Source organism: Notothenia rossii, assembly GCF_949606895.1.
Source record: "Notothenia rossii genome assembly, chromosome: 12".
Lineage (NCBI taxonomy): Eukaryota > Metazoa > Chordata > Actinopteri > Perciformes > Nototheniidae > Notothenia > Notothenia rossii.
Window position 1 is genome coordinate 8,443,735 of NC_136911.1, and position 21,844 is coordinate 8,465,578.

At 44.7% G+C, this 21,844-nt stretch overlaps 1 protein-coding gene across 3 annotated transcripts in view; it reads left to right on the plus strand.

The window, feature by feature from the left end:
- The window catches only part of nrp1a (neuropilin 1a), a 185,233-nt gene that overhangs the window by 135,316 nt on the left and 28,073 nt on the right, over positions 1–21,844 (plus strand). For all 3 annotated transcript variants that reach the window (XM_079662070.1, XM_079662069.1, XM_079662071.1), the window contains 2 exons: positions 13,398–13,579; positions 19,838–20,065. In XM_079662070.1, coding sequence (XP_079518196.1) covers positions 13,398–13,579; positions 19,838–20,065 — 410 coding nt within the window. The remainder of the gene's footprint in view (positions 1–13,397; positions 13,580–19,837; positions 20,066–21,844) is intronic.

Sequence of the window (21,844 nt, forward strand, 5' to 3'; positions counted from 1 at the left end):
CCATCTGAAGGAAAAATGGAGGTTTCAGTTGATTTGAATCTAAACAAGTGACGGGCAGGATTGACGTCAGGCACACTGGAGGGCAATTTATCTAAGATCTTTCTGTGAAATCTGAGAAATATTTGAACATACTTAAACAAGCACCTGGTTCATCTTTTATCGTGGGCTGCAGGCTGTTCTCTCCATGCTGACTGGAGGAGAAACAACTTTCTGTAGATATGATGTACCCCTGACAACATCATGAATCATTGATAGCATCGGATTTGCTGACCAAACCAAAAAACTGTTCTTCAGCACACTGAGATTCCTTGCAGTCAGTCAAGGCTGCACCGTTTGTTTTTGGAGGAGCAGAGGAGAGAGGGTAAAAACCAAAGGGAGAGAGGGACTGTGTCCTCTTTCTCAGCACTCCCTGATTTCTTTGCTTTTCTCTCTGTCTGGATGGTATTTTTCTGGACCTCATAGAAATTCCAGTGTGTGCAGTAGATGGAAGGGGGGGATGAGATGTATGGATGGCTGGTACTAGGCACCGGAGATATTTGAGGAATGCCTTCTCTAGCAGCCCCTTCGTGGGGGAGATCGATGGGAAAGTTGGGGAAAGCCTCCCACCTCTCCACGCTTCAAAAGTCTTCGAGCCCCCCTGCCTTCAGGTGGGTGTAACTCAAAGCTTGGAAAAGCACTATTTCCCCTCCTTTAATTGTAGTCCTTCTGCCCCTTCCACACCAATCTCACTGAGCTGCCCCTGTGGAGCTGCTTGGCCTGCTGGGAAGGCAAACATTCTCTGCTGTGCACCCTCTACAATAGACATCCTGCCCCTCCTGGCATTCCTGACCAAGCCTGATATGACTAACAGCAGCTTGGGAAGGGGGAGCAGGGGTATAACCCTACGCTGGATCTAAAGTTGGCTCTCTCTTTGTTATGTGGAATCCCACTCATATGGTCATAGAGTCCAACAAAGAGTGCCACCTGTCTCTAGGAAGTGAGAGTGGAGGACAGAAGGGGCTTTTGGGGAAAGATACTCTCGGCCACTTTCCCTAATTCTCCTGTTACCCTGCCACCTGAAAAGCATGGTGCAAGCTTCAAAGCTGGCTAAGGAAAGAGCAGTAACTCCTAACTTAATCTGAAACCTCCTCCTCTCTCACGCTCCTCTACAAGGCGACCGTGGGCAAATAAGGAGAAGCGGTTCTGTGTGACCGTTTATCAGCCGTTGTCATGGAGGAAAATAAATAAGGCAGGAACGCAACATGAGCCTTTTCTTAACAGGCCTGTAGCGGTGGAGGCTTTTAAAGAAGGGAAGTGCTGTGACCTCTGGGGCTGAGGGTGCGGGGCTTTGGAGTGACCTGGATTGTTGGAGATAGTTATGGCCTGTTAGCGAACATTTATTTTGGTTGTCAATGTGTGCTTCTTTTCATAGTACATGTCAGGGAAGAATCCATGCCGGTGGAGTTCAAAGCAGCGCTGCAAAATAGGCACAGGAAAATAAGCATTGCGTAGGGAGACGCAGCTTCACTTAACTACCAGGTTTGACAAAAGCAGCTGAAAATTATGCACCTGGTACTTTCTGAAGCAATAGACAGTTCGTAACAATGGAAATCAAATTACACCTGAAATTACATTGAAACAGTTTACTTTGAAAGACTAGCTTGACAGCAGCGCATCAAATCGCAATCCACTTTGAATATATCTTGTTTGCACTCCACGACAATTATACCAAACCTTATTTTGTCAGCATGGTAAAACTTCAAGAGACAAGCACTTTGCATTTTCAATTTCTGTTTGCAACACATTTTACATTTTTCTACCTGCGAAACGTTATGGCTTTGGAGGCAGGTGAGCCATTTAAAGCTGCGTATAAATGTTAAGTGTATACCTTGTTAATTAACCAGAGGGCAGAAGAGACGGGACAGCAGACAGAGATGTTGCACCGGAAAGCCGTTGACCTTCACTCACATTACTCTCCTTCCTTCTCATCTCTTTTATACATAAAGGGTGACTCCCTGGCTAATGAGCAGGATTAAAGTAGGTCTGTGCACATGTGAGCTTGCATGGTGCAATATGTGTGCGTGAGTGACCGAGGGGTTGAGGGTCTTTTTTTCTCATCCGCCGGTAAAGTGTTTCACCTTGGCTGCTGCTTGGAAGGGCAGCCTGATTGAAAAGCTTTCTGGCCGTGGCATCTGCCATCCTCCCCACTGTTCTGTCACCACTTTGATTCATGCGCAACCTGACCACAACCGGGAGGAGAGCCACTCTAGCTCGCAGCGGGAGGGAGGTCCACTTCAGAGCTGAGGAGTAAGAAAAGGAGGATCAAGGGAGGGAGGGAAGCACAGAGAGAAAGAGAGAAGAGACAAGGCCGGTGCTCTGCTCATAAATAACCCGCTGGATTTCAAGCCTCGGTCACATATCTGCGGCAGCACAAAAGCATCATGTGCTATCACGTGTCTGCCTGTTTTGTTTCTCATCTCGGTGTTGGAGTTAGCGTCTCACGTTTGCCAGGGATTGAGTGTCACTAAGCTGTTTCTGGCACAATGATGGTGAATTCTTTTTTTCCAGGCCCAAAGCAACACAAGCTTCCCTATATGGACGTTTCTTGTGGAAGAGAGCCGCGGCCCACACAGCTTAGAGAAGTCAATCGTATGGTATTTTTCTTTCTTTTATCCAAAACAGATTGTGAGAAAAGGAGCCGTATGGCGGGTCTCATGATTAGAGGACAACATTTTGTAATCTCAGCTCTCTATCTGGATACTCATCTATTGATTATAAGAAAATTCTTACTGATTTTCCTTCCAGCGCCAATGAAAAAGCATTAAACACAGAGGCTATGATTCAATTATGCGTTTCTGTTTCCAAAGGACAGTTGGCAATAAGTACTGTCTCCCCCTTCCTCCGCCTCATATAATATAATTAGCAACAGGTTTTTGCCTTTTTTCCTTCCATCAAATGCTGATTTCTCAGTTTATGAGGCTGCATGGAAAACAACAAGAAAGGATAAGGATTGTGAATGAATGAGGAATATTTTTGAGTGCATGATACGTGGGAGGCCGTGGAGTAGTCAAGGCTGGATAACGTTAAAACAGTACCTCCCAATGTCTTACTTATCCACCCATCCCAGGGGAGAAAGGAAAGAGAAGAGGTTGTTTAGTTGAATAGATGAGGGAGTTCTGCACACTTTAATGCAGCGTGTCCAGGCTTGTCAGACATGTTTCCTTCAGTGGTCTAACCTTGAATGGGGCTCATGAGTATGATTGATGTGGCCGCGGTCTTACGTGGTCTGTTTGTTGCCCTAACGCCACAGTGCTTACAGATTCACAAGGGGAGGCAGGTGGGAGGGGGGCCACGGCGACCACAAAGTTCTTTATTCAAACAATCAAGGAAATCCCCAGAGGGGCACTTGGTGAAGCAAAGTTTGTTTGCAGTGGGTAAGAGGGTAGGTAGGTAGGAAGCAGAGCCAATGACCCTCCTGTCTTAGCCCCAGATCCCCGGGGTCATTTTCGGTCACTGTGTTTGCGCACAGCGGACCGTTGGCTCGATGGTGTTCCTCCACCACTCAACAGGGCGTGATTCGACCGGGCGGCAAGCAGACAGTGATGGATGGGGCGGTACCCCACTGCTCTCTGATTGAGTTAGAGCCACTCACAATCCAGCGCTTTGTTTGCTGTTCGCTTGATCTCTCCTCGCTAAATTGCCAACATTAGTTGTGGTCTTTCTTTTTCATAGCAGCCGCCACTTTATCTATTCTTTTCTCACGGCTTTATTTCTTTTGTTGCATGGCAGTAATTGTAAAAAAGGATTGTAAATTCAGCCCCAAAGCAACCTTCCCTGGTATTATCACAGCAGGGTAGTGCTGAAAGAGTTATTAGTTGCTTGTACCTCTGGTGCCTGTCAAGCCATTGCAGGTTGACCTCTGCCTACACACAGATAAGTGACAAGTAGGCCTCTCTTCAATGCATTCTTAGACATCTCCCTGAGGATTTCACCGAAAAACAGAGGGAAAGGAACCTTCTGGACTGACTTGCTTCCAAGTTGGCAACATTGTTTGATAATAGGGCCAGTAAATGGAAGAGTCGCCTTGCCCTCCAAATTCTGGCAGTGGCTGGCCGGCCATCAGCACTTAGATCGGCTCTGCATTGGCAAGCATCCAGCTACACTGCTCGGCACCACGGAAGAGCTACACCTCTTGGCATGTGGCCCTCATAGCACGACCTATTTGGCTTTGGAAGTGCTGCCTCAGTGGAAAATCTAAAGTTATTTGCACACAGTGAAAACAATACAGCCATCAGAATGAAATGAAGGAGGTCTGTTTAAATGGTCGATATTGGATCCAAGGGCTGTTCCACATTCGAAGGAAACCACCCAAATCTGTCAACAACTGATCAACTGACCATGCTAGCAAAAATGTGCCCATTGTAAAAACACTTGTTTTTATCACCATCCTTTTTCCTTTTTCCTATCACGAATCAGAAATAGCTTGTCTTGTCTCAGGGTTGTGTTTGGTTGAAGGTCAAGTAGCTGATTGTCCACATTGCATATACTTAAGCGAACAATCCCAAATACTCCATGACGCTCTCTCGGGGCCTGATGACAGCCAAGTGACTGTGTGTCCAGCCAGATGACCGGGTCACACGGGCATCCATCCCAGACTGCTCTCTGACCCCCCCCCCCCCCCCCCTCCCCCCCAATCCCCCGTCGCCTCCACAGGCTACAGGGAGGACAGAGGAAAGAAAGAGGACGCTAGAGGGGACGGATGAGGCGTTTAATTGAATAATTCCCAGTGCAGTTATTACCACCATTGCCCTCGAGCTTCGAAGCTGCGCCTGAGCCATTCAAAATAATCGTAGATAGAAAGAAAGCTTGCTTTATAACTCTGAACCATTTTTGGAATAATATTGGCACCTGTTTGCCATCTACCCCTATCAGATTTTCGCACTACTTCTCTCTTTTGTTTCAGTTCCGTTACTCTACATGCCTTAAAATGTGTACTTTATCTCCACCTCGCCAGTCGGTTTCCTTTAAACCCACCCACACCCCACTCTTTCTCCCTTCCTGCCCATTGTGGAGAGGCGAATTTTGAGCAGCACCCAAAGGCTTTACCTTTCGTTGACCCCAGTCTCAACTCCCCTCCTCCTCCTCTCCCTCCTTCCCTCCCTCCCTCCACTACTCTCCTCCTCAGCTCCTATAGCCGTCTTTGAATATGGCATGCTCCTTGCACACACAGCTCATTACCCTACGGGGAGCACTGCTCACTTCTCACAAGCATCAGAAACAGATATATGTTCGCAGTTTTATATGTCCCTCCATTTTGGGGAGTGCATATTGTTGTTTTTTGACATCAGCCTGTCAAATGCGAAATTATTTAGCGCTCACTTGGCTTATTTTAGTCCCATGTTACGGTCAGTAGGTCACTAGCACAACGTTTTTGCAATTATTTCCTATTTCCTCGTGTTTTTCCTTGTCACATGGTTCCAGCATGCCGTCCTCAGTCATGTACAGTATACATCCTACACATTGTAGTCATGAGCAGGATATCCAGTTATAGTCCGTCCCCTAACAAGCACCCCCTTTATTAGGACATACCTAGAATAAATGGGATACTACTTTCGGAATCCTTTGATTAGGGTTAGGATCCTGGTCTCTTCTGGAAGTTGCCTCCAGTTGATAGTTATAGATTATTCGAGACAGCTACAGATAGCAATTGAGCATTCTGCCTTGGAATGCGTTGTAGCTGTTGTGCATATGAAAATAAAGTTTTGAATCAGGTGGTCTTTTGTAAACACAGATTCAATTGTAAAGTAAAGCAATGATTTAAGCAGGTGCCAGACAAAATATTATAACAAACCCTTACTCCTGGCCTGTTTTGGACACCTGCTAAAGAGGCCTATAATGCATTGCGATGAGGTTTATGGGCCTCTGAATCTCCATTCTAGGATAGGTTAAGATGAAATAGACCATTACTTCCTCCCTGCATGCAGGTTGTGTGTGTGTGTCTATGTGCGGGAGTAGACGACAAGAATAGGGCGATGACCGTGAGTGTAAAAAAGGACAGTGTACGTGTCGACCCTGCTGTGCCACTTCGAGCCCTTTCTCCCAGTGCCCCTGTTATTTTTACCCTTGACTTCTCATTGTTGTAACGGCAGCGTATCATCTGAGCCGGGCCACAGACCCCTGTGGAGGACTCTCTCTTCGCTCACCTCTGCCTGCCCCCCTCTCTTGTGTAATCAGAGATCCTCTCAAATGTCAAGGTGGGACAAATGGGATCCATTCCCTCCTGTAATGGCCCCAGAAATGGTTTGGAGTGCTTCTTGTTCCCTCCCTTTCTTTTTCTCTTCCTCTTTGAGGCAACACACAGGACTGTTCATCCTTTGTATCTTATTGGCATGCTTCTTTCCTAGAATTGTTCAGACTTTTATGCTAATGTGCTGCTTTTTTTTCTTGGTCCTTTGTAAATCATATCACAGAGTTTCTGGCTTTGTGGTGTTAACGTGTTAAACCTTTGCAGAATATGGGTGTATAAATGACTATAATAAGGTTTTTCTATTGCTTAACTTCTATGAAGTGTTTCTTGGAAATCCACCGAAGGGGGTTCATTTGCAAAAGCATATATTCACATGTGAATATTCATATCTGCACACTTAGATGCATACAGATCGCTGCTGTATCCTGAGCAATTTCATTTCCGATGCTCACTTAGCAGGGAAAAGTGCTAAATGTGTATTTCCATTCTGCCATGGGCAGTTTTCTAATTAATTGCACTGACTCATTCTTGCTGTATTCATGATAACAAGATGTGTGATGGGGAAGAATGTGGTTAGATTAATATTCTCAACCCTGTCCACAACTGTAGCTTTCATTTAGTCTTGAATTGCATACATCAGATTGATGCTTCTCATTTTTATTATTTAAATGGTAGCTACATTTGTACAGTAGATGTTGAATTCTTACACTCTTTTTGTTGATACGTCTTTAAAGTTTATCATGTTTTATCATTGATAGTTAGCACCTATTTAATATTATAATATTTAGAAAAATATCTTTTTTTAAATGAACACATATTTAATGACTTTTTATTTGGACTATGAAACATAAAAACAGTTGAACATGAATGGGAGTATAACAAAAAAAATATATATATAAATAGCCTTGCTGTGCAACAACTATTTATTGATTTAATAATACATTTTAGGGTTAATTAGTGGCTCATTGTGTTTAATGTAATGCTATTAAGCAGTTTAAGGCCAAGTAAGACAAATTACTTTGTAACAGAAACTGTATTCTTTTGTTTTAACTACTTCACATTTCTATAATCTCGTTATTGTGACCTATTTGTCATGCTTGGCCCTTTTAATGAGGCAAGAAGGTCAAAGTGTGCATAACAGGATGACTGAAAATATGCACAGCTCTGCTTTAGCCCTGTAGGCATGTCACAGTCGTCCATGGGAATAGAAAGCAAGTCAGCTGAACATACTACAGCTCCGCCAGGGTTCAAAGTGCAACAGGCCTTGCATGTGAGGTGAGCACGGGGGATTTAGAAGGCCTGCTAACAATGAGCGCTTTTGTAGTCTGTTTTATTCCCCTGATTGTTTTTAGCTGCTCACCCCTCACTCCCCGTCTTCGTCCAGTTCAGATCACTGTGAGCCTGCTCTGTGCTGAACAGAAGGATCCCCCCCTTGGGGCAGAATACTCCCTATGTCAGTCTGCGTTCATACCTCCGAATAAAGGATTATTGTGCATGTTGCAAAGGAAGGGGGGATGCAATAATTGGGTCTAAATAGCCAAATTCATTAATTTGATTGTTGGCGACAGCAGATCTCTCGACAGTGTAATTAGGAAAGCTAATGGATGGAGGCATGCTAAATCCATCAATGCTAATGATAATTGCCGTTCAGGAAAACGAATATGCTTTACAAACATGTGGCCGGGGCCGCCTCAGAATCAGAATCAGGCATCTAAAAATATGAGCGCGCTGAGTTTAACCGTATGGGGTTGACACCCAAAGAGGCCAGTCGGAGGGGTGCAGCTGGGCCGTGTGGGCGGGGAATATCCATCTTTTTTATCTTCAATCCATCCATGTGGCAGCGTGGCGGCGAGCGAAGCAATCATGCCCTTCTCCGCTCGTCCACGAGGAACCACTTCTAAACCCATCAACTCTGATTGGTTGGTGGTTTGTCCCGCTGGGTGGGTTGCCCAAATTTGAGGCCTTCAACTTCTGCAATAATTTTCTGCAGATTCAAAATTGGAGACACATCAGTAGAGAGTGTGATCACTTAAAAGAAAATCTATTTTCCAGCTTCACGGTCACGTTCTGTTTTTACAATTTGACCATCAATACACTTCTCAATGTTAGCAAGTCAATTAGGGTTAATGTTCTCAGCTGAGAACATTAAAATATACACCTGGTTTACAGCTCGGATTTTTTCGTACTTCCTTGTCTGTCAAGGAGAGCTGATGCGGGGCTCATTACAGGAAAGAGGGGACATGTTATTATAGTGTGGGTTAATGAATGTCACATGCACGAGGGAGGCAGTCTGGTAGGGAAAGTAAAGACAGAAAGACCATTTGATTTCAACGAAGTATGTCCCCTCCGGGCTAGGAACAAGTAAGCCAGGGATCAGCTTGTCTCGTGCCCCTTGTACAAACATTAAGGAGGTTTTTTCGAAGGCCCAAGTGATGGTTTGTTAGCCGTGGCTCGTTAACACGTGAGTTCTCCGGAATTTTCTGACAGCTGACAACAAAGTCTCTTTTCCTGCTAACCCCCCTGGGCCTCACTGAGCTGTCCCAAGTCTGTTGTTTGGGCCTCCCCACTTGTGTTACCCAGGGATGTTTTGACATGTTGTAGGTGACATGTTTTCGTGCGATAGCAAGTTATACTGTGACAGCCGCAGAAAGAGAAATGCCAGAGTAAAGTGCAGGGCATTTGTTCTATACTCGGCTGAGCCAAAGGGAGTAATGGCAAAGAAAGAGCTCTTGTTCTGGGGGTTTCCGCAGCATGCTTGAGCTTATAAATTGTCTGATTAAGAAATCTAACCAATTGTACAAGGCTTATCCAGTCTGTCATAGCGTTATTCCATTGCCTCGGATTGTATTGCCTTTATAGAACCATATCAAGCAGACATTTATAGAGGGAGGACAGATTGTTTCCATGGGAAAGCTTCAGGCAATATAACCGTTATATTGTAAGGCCGCTGGTTTGTCGCCTTCTCTTTGGCTTTGCAAGGAGGGCTAATGTTCTCGTTTGACACTAGCGGATTGCTTTCTCTCTGTGCCTGAAGAAAGAAGGCAGGCTAATACATTTGAGTCCGTGAAGCGAAGGTCGTTGAGAATTACATTCACTCCCCCCTTACCCACCCAACCCTCTCCTTTTTCTCTTTAATTTCCCAACTGGATTGGCAAACCATTTTCACTATTAGCACTGTGGTAGGCAGCTCACAGTGTGTGTGTGTGTGTGTGTGTGTGTGTGTGTGTGTGTGTGTGTGTGTGTGTGTGTGTGTGTGTGTGTGTGTGTGTGTGTGTGTGTGTGTGTGTGTGTGTGTGTGTGTGTGTGTGTGTGTGTGTGTGTGTGTGTGTGTGTGTGTGTGTGTGTGTGTGTGTGTGTGTGTCATTTTATGTGTGTTTGTTGTGGCATGCTTGCAGGCCCACCCAGACCCAAAGCAGCCTAGACAGATAAATAGGTGCATGGCTCAACTGAATTGTACTGCCATGAGGAATAAAAAGAACAACAACAGGAGTGATACAAGATAAAAGAAAATGGAATTTAAATTGGAAGGTCAGGAAGACCCCACTTGTGTGGAACCATATGGGGCTTAAAAGTAGGCCATGTTCTTCTTTTATGATCATAAATAGATGTTGTTAACCGCCCCCCATCTTCCCTAAGGATTCCAACCCTGGGAGCGATCCCCACAGGTGTTTAGAGCACTGGATTAGAGCTACTTTTACGCAGCGGGCAACAGGAGAGCCTTTTCAGAGCTCAAACTGCCCCATCAAGCATTTGCCTTAATGTCTTCCAGATGATAAGGGCCTGGATGGATCTGTGTTAGCAGAGCTAAGTGTGCAGGCCCACTGGCGCAGGACCACTCCAGCTCTGGCTCATACAGTTATTTACGCACAAATAGATTTTGGAGAAGGAGGTCCCTTTCTCACTTTCCCCGCGCACAGAGCACAGCGCGAACCCCCAGGGCGTATTCTCTCTTCTATGTGCATCCTCTCTCCCACTGTGCTGCCTTTATGAGGGCAATCCGAGCTGATGAAGCGCCAGGGAAAAAATGCAATAAACAGATTTTCTGGAGGTGTGAGGAGTCCAAATATAAAAGAAGATAAGAGTATCCGTCTTGTTTGGATATAGACTAAGGAGATTGTGAAACAGGCTATATGAAAACATTGGTTGCCTGCCCATCTGTCCATGTGCACACAATTCAAATCATACTATCCTCTACATTATGCATCATGTTCTGTATGTTTGTACATATGTCATGCATACATTTATACAAGCAACAAAACTGCAGAAGCACTTGCTCAGCTCCTTCTGCTGTTCTCTTCTCTCCTTCTTCAACTCAATGATGCATCTCAGCATCAATTTTTTAGGCGCCTGGCAGTGCAGAGCTTTTGGCAGTTGCTGGGTGCAGCGAGGTGGGGGGGGGGGATAGCTGCAGAAACAGAGGCTCTGAGGTGAATTTATAAGTCTGCCGATAGAACAGAACAGGGCTACAGAAAGATTGATGCTCTCTGCTGCGAGCTGGGAACCAAAAAGATGGTGAGGAGAGGAATCAGGAGGCTGAGAAATTGGAGAAATTACTGCAAAAGGATTGGTCTTGTATCTTTCAATTCATAAAATATCAGTCCTGCTCACTAAACTACACAGGTGACATTGTAACAGCAAAAAGAAACCCAATGCCCTATTCAGCGGAGCCCTTAATAATGAGTAACTCCCTGTCCATTTAACCGCAAAGTGCAGGGGGGAATACATTTTTTTTTTACTGTGCTGCAGCTGATAGAGTGCCTGAAACAAGGTGGTAATTGTGTAAGCCGAGCCGGGCTGTTGCAACAGCTTGAGAAAAGAAGACCACTAAGATCCCAATATGGAGAAATACACGGAGGCCAAACAACCAAAAGATTTCAAGACGTATGAAGAGCCAAAGTGCACGAAACCAGATCTTTTCGGGACACTTTTTGGTGAAATATTTGATTCTAGAATGACTGTAGGATGAATTATAAAATGTTTTGAGAGCAAATGCCAGTCATTGGTTTTATAGACAGACAGCAGCCTTCTTACCACATATATACATACATATATATACATATATTGCCTTTAACCCGGAGTCACTGAAAATCTTATAAAGCGAAGATGAAGATGAGGAGGCACTTGATGCATGTTGACAGCTCCATATCACCTCAGATCACTCCGTCCGAGCAGAAAGAAGAGTGAAGTCATCCATCCTGTGCACCACCTCGGGGGACACCATTTCAAGAAGTGCCACTTCTGTCCAGCTCTACAATTAGTTACACTCTGTCCTTTTTTTCTCAATAGCTGACTCCTTACTTTTTCAATCAAGTATAAAACCCCAGCCGAAACCCCTTCCCTGAATCACCTCTGGTAACATGATTTTTGCTTTACAAATATATTTTTTTAAAGTAGAGCCATTCGAAGAAACCATTTTTGTTGAAAAAGGTGGCAAAGGTTGCGTGTGGATACAAGTACGGCCCCACCTGAGGGATTTGGCCCACCCAGAGCTATCATTCAAAGTGTAAATGGCCTTTTTGTGCGAAATCCTGTGCATTAAGTGAATTCAGAATCACTAAGGAGACGTGATGTTTTGACAGTAATTTTGGATTCAAGCTAAACTATGGAAATAGGCCTCTTTTGCCCAGGAGGCACATATTTTCTGCTGAACGGAGGAGGAGAAATGCCCGCACACCTGCAGCGTATTACACTTACACACGTTATAATTCATTGCTGTATTCGCTGTGTGAATAGCATTTATTTCACTTGGTTGCTGATGAAGACTGAGGACAGCCACAGCAAGGAGCAGCAGGGTTTGGGCGGGAGTATTTGCTTGATAAGTGGCCTGCAGAGCTGACAAAACTTGGCAGGAACGTGCGTTATGGCCAATAAGAAACTGTGGAAACCTGAAGCCAAATCTGCTTTAGGAGCTCGTCACTCACAGTCAAAACACAGAATGGAAAATCATCGGAACCATCATGCAAACTTACACACCAGATATACAGTGCAACAGTGTGAAAACAACTTAAAGTGCCCTCCACATAAAAACTGAAAGCTAGAGGCCGTTAAGACCACCCTCATAGGCCAGTCACTCTAATTTCTTCTCTACCCACTTAGGTTACGCATGCCAGATTCCGTGTGTGTGTGTGTGTGTGTGTGTGTGTGTGTGTGTGTGTGTGTGTGTGTGTGTGTGTGTGTGTGTGTGTGTGTGTGTGTGTGTGTGTGTGTGTGTGTGTGTGTGTGTGTGTGTGTGTGTGTGTGTGTGTGTGTGTGTGTGTGTGTGTGTGTGTGTGTGTGTGTGTGTGTTTGTGTGTGTGTGTCTGTGTGTCTTATAGCTCCTGTTCCCTGTTCTATTTCAAACCTGTTTTCCTCATCTACTCCTATACTCCGACTCTATTAAGCGGCTGCTCCCTTCAATAGCCCTGGGTCTGAAATTCCATTTGACTGTGATGTTTGTGTAGGTGTGTGTTGAACAGCGTTAACACCTTCTCTTGCTATGCACCAGCCTAAGCCAAAGGCCACGATATAATCACTTTCAATTCCCATTTTCTCTCATTCAAGAGGCACACACACACACACACACACACACACACACACACACACACACACACACACACACACACACACACACACACACACACACACACACACACACACACACACACACACACACACACACACACACACACACACGTCACACACACCCTGAGTGTTATCTCACGGTTTAACAGGAGAAAGACAACTGTTCAGCGTAGTCATAGCAATTACGTAAACCTGACCTCAGTGCTGCTGGGAGGATCACACCACCTCTGCAGTGTGTGTGTTTGTGCCAGGTTGATATAATGAAAGCATATCCCGCCCACCTGTTCTCCGAGTTTTAACCTGAGACCTCATTAGTACACAGTGTTTTATTTCCGCTACATTACCTGCGCAATATGCTGTGTTGCTCCTTGTTTATAGGGTCCTCTGAGTATGACATTTTGTGTGTTTATGTCAATGTGTGTGTGTGTGTGTGTGTGTGCGTGTCTTCATACATGCACAACATGAGCCTAATAACAGTGATAAATGGATTTCGCACAAATCCAATATACAGGAACGGAGCAAGAACAGAACTAAATGAAAACTAACCCTGAGGGAAATGGTTTTCTAAAGATCATTGTGAATAACAGTTTCCCCTTTCCCTTGCCTTCAGGTATGATTATGTGGAGGTGCGGGATGGTGTGGACGAGAGCGGTCAACTCGTGGGGAAGTACTGCGGGAAGATCGCTCCCTCTCCGGTCGTCTCTTCCGGAAACCAGCTTTTCATCAAGTTTGTGTCTGACTACGAGACGCACGGAGCCGGTTTCTCCATCCGATATGAGATCTTTAAGACAGGTGGGTGGCCTAACACAGCTGCAGCTTCACTTCATCCAACTATTTGAAATATTACCTTACTTACATAAAAAATATAGAGACAAAGGGATGACAATGCACATCATAAGTCATTTCAATGTGTGTAGTTTGATGGTTTATTTGTGATTCAGTCAAGGCACCAGAGCATCAAATTATGCAATCGCAATATGGCAAGCAATATGCTCCATTCAAAAACTAATGAATCACAGTCCCATATGTTCCATAATTGTAGCAGTTTTTATCTGCTGTGAATTATTGTACAATAAGCAGGGGCATAATTAGCTAAGCATTGAGTCAACAAATGTTATTTTCAAGTGTTGGTTTATTATCAGATGGCAATCCACAGCAAGTGTATAAACCCGCAATTATAACCACTGATGAGTTGGTCGTGGAGAAAGTGAATTCAAGCCACAGAAGGAAGTGCTTTCCCTGCAGTGGTATCCAATCAGTCTGAGGTTCCTTCCTTAATGTAAATAAGTCCTCTGGGTAATTTTAGTGGGGGAGACATGTATGATAAACCGCAGATATCCTCAGGGGATGTCTATCTTATCAGAATACAACACTCCAGGAGGAAGGATTTCCTGTTGGTTGGCTGCCTTCCTTTGTTTGGACTGGAAGGCAGAGGAGGATGCGGAGGAGGAGGAGGACAGCACATATCTGAAGAGTGACTTGTAGGCAGACAGGTGCGACAGACTCCACTTTCATTAATTAACCTTAGCAGCAGTCTATGGGACGCCCCCCCGTGATCTCTGAGACATGATGAATGTCCTCCCTTCCCTTTTAATCTGGACTAGTGTGTGGTTGTGCTCGTGTTTGTGTGTCCGGGCTTGTGCGTGTCACCATCACAGCAGAGCAGCTGGTGGAGTGTGGCTCCATTTACGAGATCAAAGCACCACTCCACCCAGACATACGCAAACTCATCTGTACACACTCCCTCATTGCCCTCCATAGGCCAGTTAATCTACTCTATTCTTCCCATGATAAACATGGAATTTCCCAATCTCATCTATTAGCCAACACTGATTATAAATGAGGCGTGTGAATGACCCAGTTGTGTAAGGGATTGACACTGAGATATGAGGAAATATGGATATTAGTATGGACTTATTTTTTTGGCACTATATAGGAACTTTTTTGCTTTTTGAGTCAAATAGGGAGTTTAGGGCTGGCGGAAAAAAGGGCTTCAGAGGTGTTGCTGTAGATTAAACTCAGGCGGAGAGGAGCACCATGGGTGTGCGTTGCTCCCTTGGTGGATCCAGACCCTTGTTATGCTTTGAGTTTACTTTGTGTTTTGTCTACTGCTGCGCTGGCTGCCGCCAAGAACGGGGCTCTGAGATCAATTAACAGCCCCTTTGACGAGAGCGAGTGAGAGAGAGAACCATGCAGAAAGAGAGATTCAAAGTTAGATGATTAGCACAGCTTATCAACAAGCAGGGTATTAGCTGGGAAAACATTGTGTTGGCTAACACATGTAACGTTGATGATGATACACAGATGCTCTGATAACGGCTGGAGGAATGGGAGGCTCGCACTTGTGCATGCCAATGAGGAGAAATGCAAAGAATGCAGGCTGTTTATCATTGTGATTATATAGGCGCGGAGATCACTGGAAGTCAACCTCAGGGGCTGGTACTGCCTTTCTTCTGCTGTTGCATACAAGCAAAGGTCAAATGGAAGATAAATATACCCACAAAGCAAACGTATGTAAACACATACTGCCCTCAGGGAGCCTACGCCAACTTATACAAGTATGTTTACATGTGCAAGTCTACCCACTTAAGCTATAAACTATGTAAATACACTCTCACACACACACTTCAACATGCTGGCGTTTGCAGCCCTGGTTTTCATCGACAGTAGCCTGCGAAGTGTCTAATTGGAAGAGAACAGGTTGTTTTGCGGCTCTCTATGGCCGCTTCCACATCAGTCTCTACCCCTCTCCACTCCTCATTCCCATCCAACCATCTTAATTAGCATGGGCAATTTATTTTATAGCCTGCAAATTGGCAGCCTCGCTCCATTGGCTGAAGTCTGGCTAGAGAAGGGTAGAGCGAGTTGGCGGGGGAGAGGGAGATAGGGAGGAGAGGGATAAATCTGGGAGTGAGGAATATTTGAGTTAAAGGGAGATTAAAGACTTGCAACATGGTTGTGTTTGTTATGTCTTTTGGGAGGGAGTTGGCCTTAATAATATAAAAAAGTTGGGCTGGACTTGATAAACAACCGCCATTATGAAACACAGTAACCAAAAGGAGTCGGGGTCACCATACACCACTATCGTGGTCCTTTTGTAGGAGACTGAAAGACTGTGTTTATCCTTTCATCAGACAGTATCGCACTTAAAATCGTCATGTGTTTCTGGAAAGATCCGTCTTTTTAAGTACACATGCGCACACATGCACAACATATGTTCTCTTTTAACAGCTCTCAGTAAGCTTAGAGCCACATCAATGCTGGCTGAGGGCCCATTGAAGTGGGTGCAGAAGCAGAGATAGTGCCAGTTGTAGCCCCCCCCCCCCTCCCCCACACACCTCACATACACACACACAAACTCATCTCGGTCCCCTCTCCATTACTCAGCAGAGTGACTAAGTGTATTGGACGGAGGCCCATAGCGGTTGCCTTTACACCGAAAAAAAACATATTTTCACAGAACTGCCTTATTTATCATGTCACTGGGATGCGGGCGCTTTTAGCGTTTGCACACTCCTGTGAAAACACTTTCAATGATGGGGCCTAACAGGAGGCACGTTCTGCTTTCATGGATGGCACGCCATGATGACATAGGTCACATCTGGCATGGAGACGTACTGTCATCTCACACACACACGCATGGAAACCTAAGACAACAAATCTCTTTAAAGGGGAGCCAGAGGGGGACTGTGCCAACCCCCCCGACCCATCCCATTAGCACTTCGTCATCCCCCAAAGCAACGTCACACCGCTTAATGCCATGTCAGTATTGTGTTGCCTCAGGGAGTGTGTGTAGGTAAATGTAAACCGGCCTTTCTATCTGTTTCAATGACTGACACTCCACAGGCTTCAGGTTAATGTTTCATTTAGTGTTGAAACAGAGTTAATTCTCCACCGAAAATTAACCCCTCTGTACGTGTGGCATAAAGACAGAGCGAAGGGGAGGGAGGGTACGAGAGCAGAGGGGGCAGTAAAGGGGGTGGGGGGCTGTGAACTGGGCTAATGATCAGCCGGAGAGCAACATTGAACATAAACATTGGTGATTTACCAAGCAGTCCAAGAACAACACCTCCAGCCCCTATGGCTCTGGCCTCTAATAAACCATACGAAGGAGGGTGGGAGATGAATGGATGGAAACAAAATGGAGAAAAGCAACAGAGACAGACAGATTTAAAAATGAAAATAGCAAGTGGCTGTCACACTTAACGCCTGTTCCTTGGCGCAATGTGGTTCTAATGATTAACGCCCAGTCTCCGGTCTGCTTTCAGCACTTAAAGCAACAGCTTAATAGAAACATAACGGACAAGTCATCAGGGAGAATAACAGTCGAAAGGCTCCCTTCGCGTTGAGGCCTTATTTATTTAAGATTTATATCGATCTCTAACACTTGCAAAGATTGAAATCAGATCTCCATTAAATATCATTTTTCTCCGACAAATCGTCCTTTTAAACAAACTCTCATCACTCAGGGAGAGAGTCAAAGTGACATTAGTTTCCTCCCCCGTCCACATGCTCAATGTAAACGAGAGTTAAAGGAATCCATTACTGCCGGCTTTAAATGTTTGAGCCCCTAGTCGGAGGTTGCCGGTAAATGTTGGGTGCGTTCAAGGTTGCTTCTTTTTACTCTCTTCCTGTCGTAAATTCAGCTGTTTGTTTGTAAGCAGTGGTTAGTATACTGGGTGAACTGTTGCCACACGGTTAGATCTCAGATCAAATGGGACAATTGAAGCATGGCAGCCTTACTTGAGTTAAAACTATTATTATTTACAAACACATTTCTGTGTCCTCCTATTGAGGCGATACATCTGCCATGAAACACACCAACAACCAATGGTGATAGTTAGCATGTGGCTGACAACAAGATTAGCTTTTCTCCGGAAGCTCTTTGACTGCACGCATGCATGCACTGTAAATAAGGACGCTGCCACAGGAAAGTGTGACTGCTATCACTGAATGCCTCTGACGCATCAGCACAAAGCATCCTGGATGTAGCGAGGGGGGGGGGGGGGCAGGGACAGAAGCCCTCCCATGTGGAGACAGTAGATAAAAGAGATCTGTTGGATGACTATCACGCCGGTGGGACCGACCAGAGCGCTCAGTTTTCTCTCGTCAGACTGTTTTATTTGTGATGTCTTCACTCCGTCCTTTTCCTTGAGGGGGTCTAAACATGTTCCGCAACACAAAAGCTGACAATAGTGGAGTTTGAGTCCGCCTCATTCATGATAATTCAAGAAAAAGCACAGACTCAGTATATAATGGTGATGGTAAAAAGTGTAAGTTAGCTGGAAATAAGTACCATTAAATCCATACACAAAATGTCGTAACAAATATAAAAAGAAGTGTCATTTTTAAATAAGTAAATACAGACAAAAAATGGTGTTTAATTTGCTACAGTTTGGATTTTCTGAGTGAAACATTCCCAAAGACTAAATCTGTTCTGGTGAACTGCTGAGCTGAGACAAGGGTCACGGTGGCTGATGAAATAGATTGAGAGTGGAGTTTTGAGCCAATATCCACAGGAAATTCAACAAACTGACCTGAATTGCACTTTGGTTACTGCAGCTGTCTACAGCACACAGGGACTCATGGGCGCCTTTTTCCAAAGAAGTGGCTAGTATCTACAGTTTTTTCCCCCAAAACTGTCTGACATTTCTCTACAAATACGCCAAACTGTGCAGACCTGCAGCATCCAGCAACCCTCTCATCTCGGCAAACGGCTCTATCTGGACAAAAGCTCTCAATTTTCCGGAGGTAAATACGAAGGGAAGCTGTGAAATTAATGGTGCCCACTGTTCTTGAAAGCCACACTTTAGCAGCAGCACTAAATGTCAGCTCTCCTTAGAGGCAAAATGCCGCTTGCCGTGGCTTTCAACTTGGGGGGAGAGAAAATCAACATGGCTCTCAGTCCCCTTCACTCACTCCATTGGTGGACAGGCTGAAGTGGGACTGATGGTTCTGAATTAGAGGCCCAGCGAGCTGCTTGAGTGACAGTGGAAAAAGCAGTTTGCCACATTTATTTAAGCTACAATGACTGTAGCACGGAGGCTCTATCTAGCCAGAACTCCCTGCAATTTTGGTTTCGATCGGCTCCATCTGCGCCCATCACGCCGGCTGTCAGACTATCATGAAAATGACATTACCCTGTGCACATTTCTGCCACTAATGGCTCTAAATAATTGCCCTGAATGACAGGAGTCCTGTTTTTTTCCTGAGTTGTGTGTGTGGTCGTGTGAAGCCAGGCTTGGCTACAATCTGGCCCAGTGCTTGAGCGTGCATAGTAAATATGTTTTAATATCTCTTCCTATCACTCTTAAAAAATGTCCTGCAGCTGTAAGCGTCATTTTTTAAATCGCATGTCAGTCATTCTTAAATCATAATCTTGTGCTCATGGTGCTCTGAGAAATGACTAATATTGAGAATGTGTTAAGGCTCATCAACTGAAAAGGCAGTTAAGGCTCTGGGGAGCCTTGTGAATACATATTTTCCCTTGTCTATAATTGTATTCAAGATTCCATCTGTGTGTTGATGTATGAACACTCATTGTCCTTTATTTTTATCACTGACTGTAGGTTTTGCCTGAGTGTCATATGTCTCACAGACATGAGCTAATGAGGGTGTGTGTGACAGGCTTTCGCACATATAAAGTTGTTAATCCATCTCTCCCCGATTCTGAGGATTGAGTTATTTTACTGATGTTTCCTCTCACAGTCCAGATGTTCCAGATTTAACACACACAGTGATAAAGTAGAGTGATGTTGGTGCCCATGAAGAAACAAAAAAAAGGCACAAAACCACATGGAGGACGGTTGAGAGACCCAGATGTACCTCTGGTGAATAGAAGAACTATCAAGGTGGTCTCCAGCCTCTAGGCGGTAAACTGTCCTTCAATCAATAGAACAGCTGGGAGGCAGAGTTCCTTAATACCCACCACACAAAGGAACCCCAAACAGATCACTTAACCAACAGTCTTTCAAAAGAATCATCCCCACCCCTTCCTTTGTCAATGGTTCGTCTCATCTTCTCACTTCCCATCTGGTTTCCTCCCTGCAGGTCCCGAATGCTCCAGGAACTTCACCTCCAACAGCGGTGTCATAAAGTCACCTGGTTTCCCGGAGAAATATCCGAACAACCTGGACTGCACTTTCATGATCTTCGCCCCCAAGATGTCTGAGATCATTCTGGAGTTTGAGAGTTTCGAGCTGGAGCCCGACCCGACGCCCCCTACTGGTGTTTTCTGCCGCTATGACAGACTGGAGATCTGGGATGGATTCCCTGGAGGTAAGCAAGAATGTCTGGTTAATATAAAAACTAAAAGTGACTCTTTGATACTGTTACTTGCTTTCTCATTTCTTAACCTATAGCAACATTTGAAAACAAAAGTATATAAAGCCACTGCTTAGAAATCTGCTTTCCTGTGATGGAAAGGGGAGAAGGTGGGTCTCAATGCTCTTTCAGAAGAAATAAACCCCTTTTACACAAAATAGTGGTATTATCTGTGCCAGTGGACTTACCGCCTCAACCAGACTTTTCACCAGTCCAAGTATTTGTCGGTATGAGTGAAACACTTTGTCATCCCTCAACGAAAACCCTTCCTGTTTGCGCAAGCCTGACACATTTCCTTTTTCTGTAAAAGGCTGCATTGATTGTGCATTGGGGAGTTCAGTAAAAATCTAGGCCATGGTATTTAGGTTGCTTCTCTGAAGTATAAAAAAGAAAATTCAATCTTGTAGGGAAATGACTTGTTTTTCCTTGTTTTTCCCACAAGGAGAATTTGAACTGAACCATGTTTGGTGTTAACAAGATACAACATCTCCTCCTTGCGAAATCCCACAGCAATCAAAAAGATTCAGACAACTATTAAATATTGCCATAAAATAGCGTTCTCAAAACCATCTTAAAAATCAACAGGTGAGAGACGGAGTGATCAAAGCAATTCCGAAATGGCCAGAGATGAGGCTTTGAACTCAGTGAGCAAAATTCACCTCTTGAAGTTTTTAGTTTTTCTTCTGGCTATTTTAACACAGGGTGAACAAGATGAAAGCTTTTCTCACCCATCAGTGGCTGAAGTAGTCTCTGCTATAGTGGTCCAAGTGATAAGGTTGATGGGTAAAAATCAGCACCTTTTCAAGTGATTTTACTTGAAGTTCAATATTCTCTCAGCTCACATCTCGGTAAATTTGAACTGTGCTTGGTCGAACTTTTGATTCCACAAAGTATTCCTGCTCATTTAGTGTTCTCTCCCTGAGGTGGGACTTGTTTAATTTTCAAGATTTGTGTTGATTAGTGAAAGGCTTGGAGAGCTGAGAAAATGTCACATTATTATCACCTTTTAATACATATTTTAACCAAAAAGTACTTCAAGGGATGTGAAATAGAAACATTATGTGCTTCCGACTTATTAAGATTCAGCGATTCCTCAGTTATTTCTCAGTAGAATGAATGACAAAAAAGAATACGCACAAGACCCTTTTTTCCAACTGCAGAGCTGAATAGACTATTCAGGGCAGAAAATGGACTCTACCACTTCGCAATGATGTGGCATCACACCCTTCGAGTGTTTCTGAATGTGACAGACAACCTTGTATAAAAATAGGCCATGTGAAGAAATAGTGTGTGGGCTTCTGCCAGGTGGCTCCTGTGGTGCCTGGTGGATCAATAGTGCATTAGGGCTAGAGGCGTGCTAGCCGTCGCGATGGGAGATGTCCGTGCAGGCCTGTGTGAAGCACTGGGATTACACCTCGCTGGACAGGTGCTGTGGAGGAACAACTTCCACTCCCTTCGTCCCTCTTCCCTAAGGAATGGAGAGGCAGGCAGGATGCAGACTTCACAGCGAGGCTCTTTAATATTTCATAGCGCTGTGGAGTCATGCAGATAATCCGGGAGATGGCATTTTTATGTTCAGCCCAGGCCTTTGCAGGTTTAAAAGCACACATAGATTCTCACGCACATGCACCAGGCCTGGAAGATTAATCGGAGCCTGCCCACCTCTGCCCCTGGAGTCCCCGTGGTCTGGCCTTTGCCTTTCATGTAGCTGAGAGAGTGGCATGTTTTGGATGA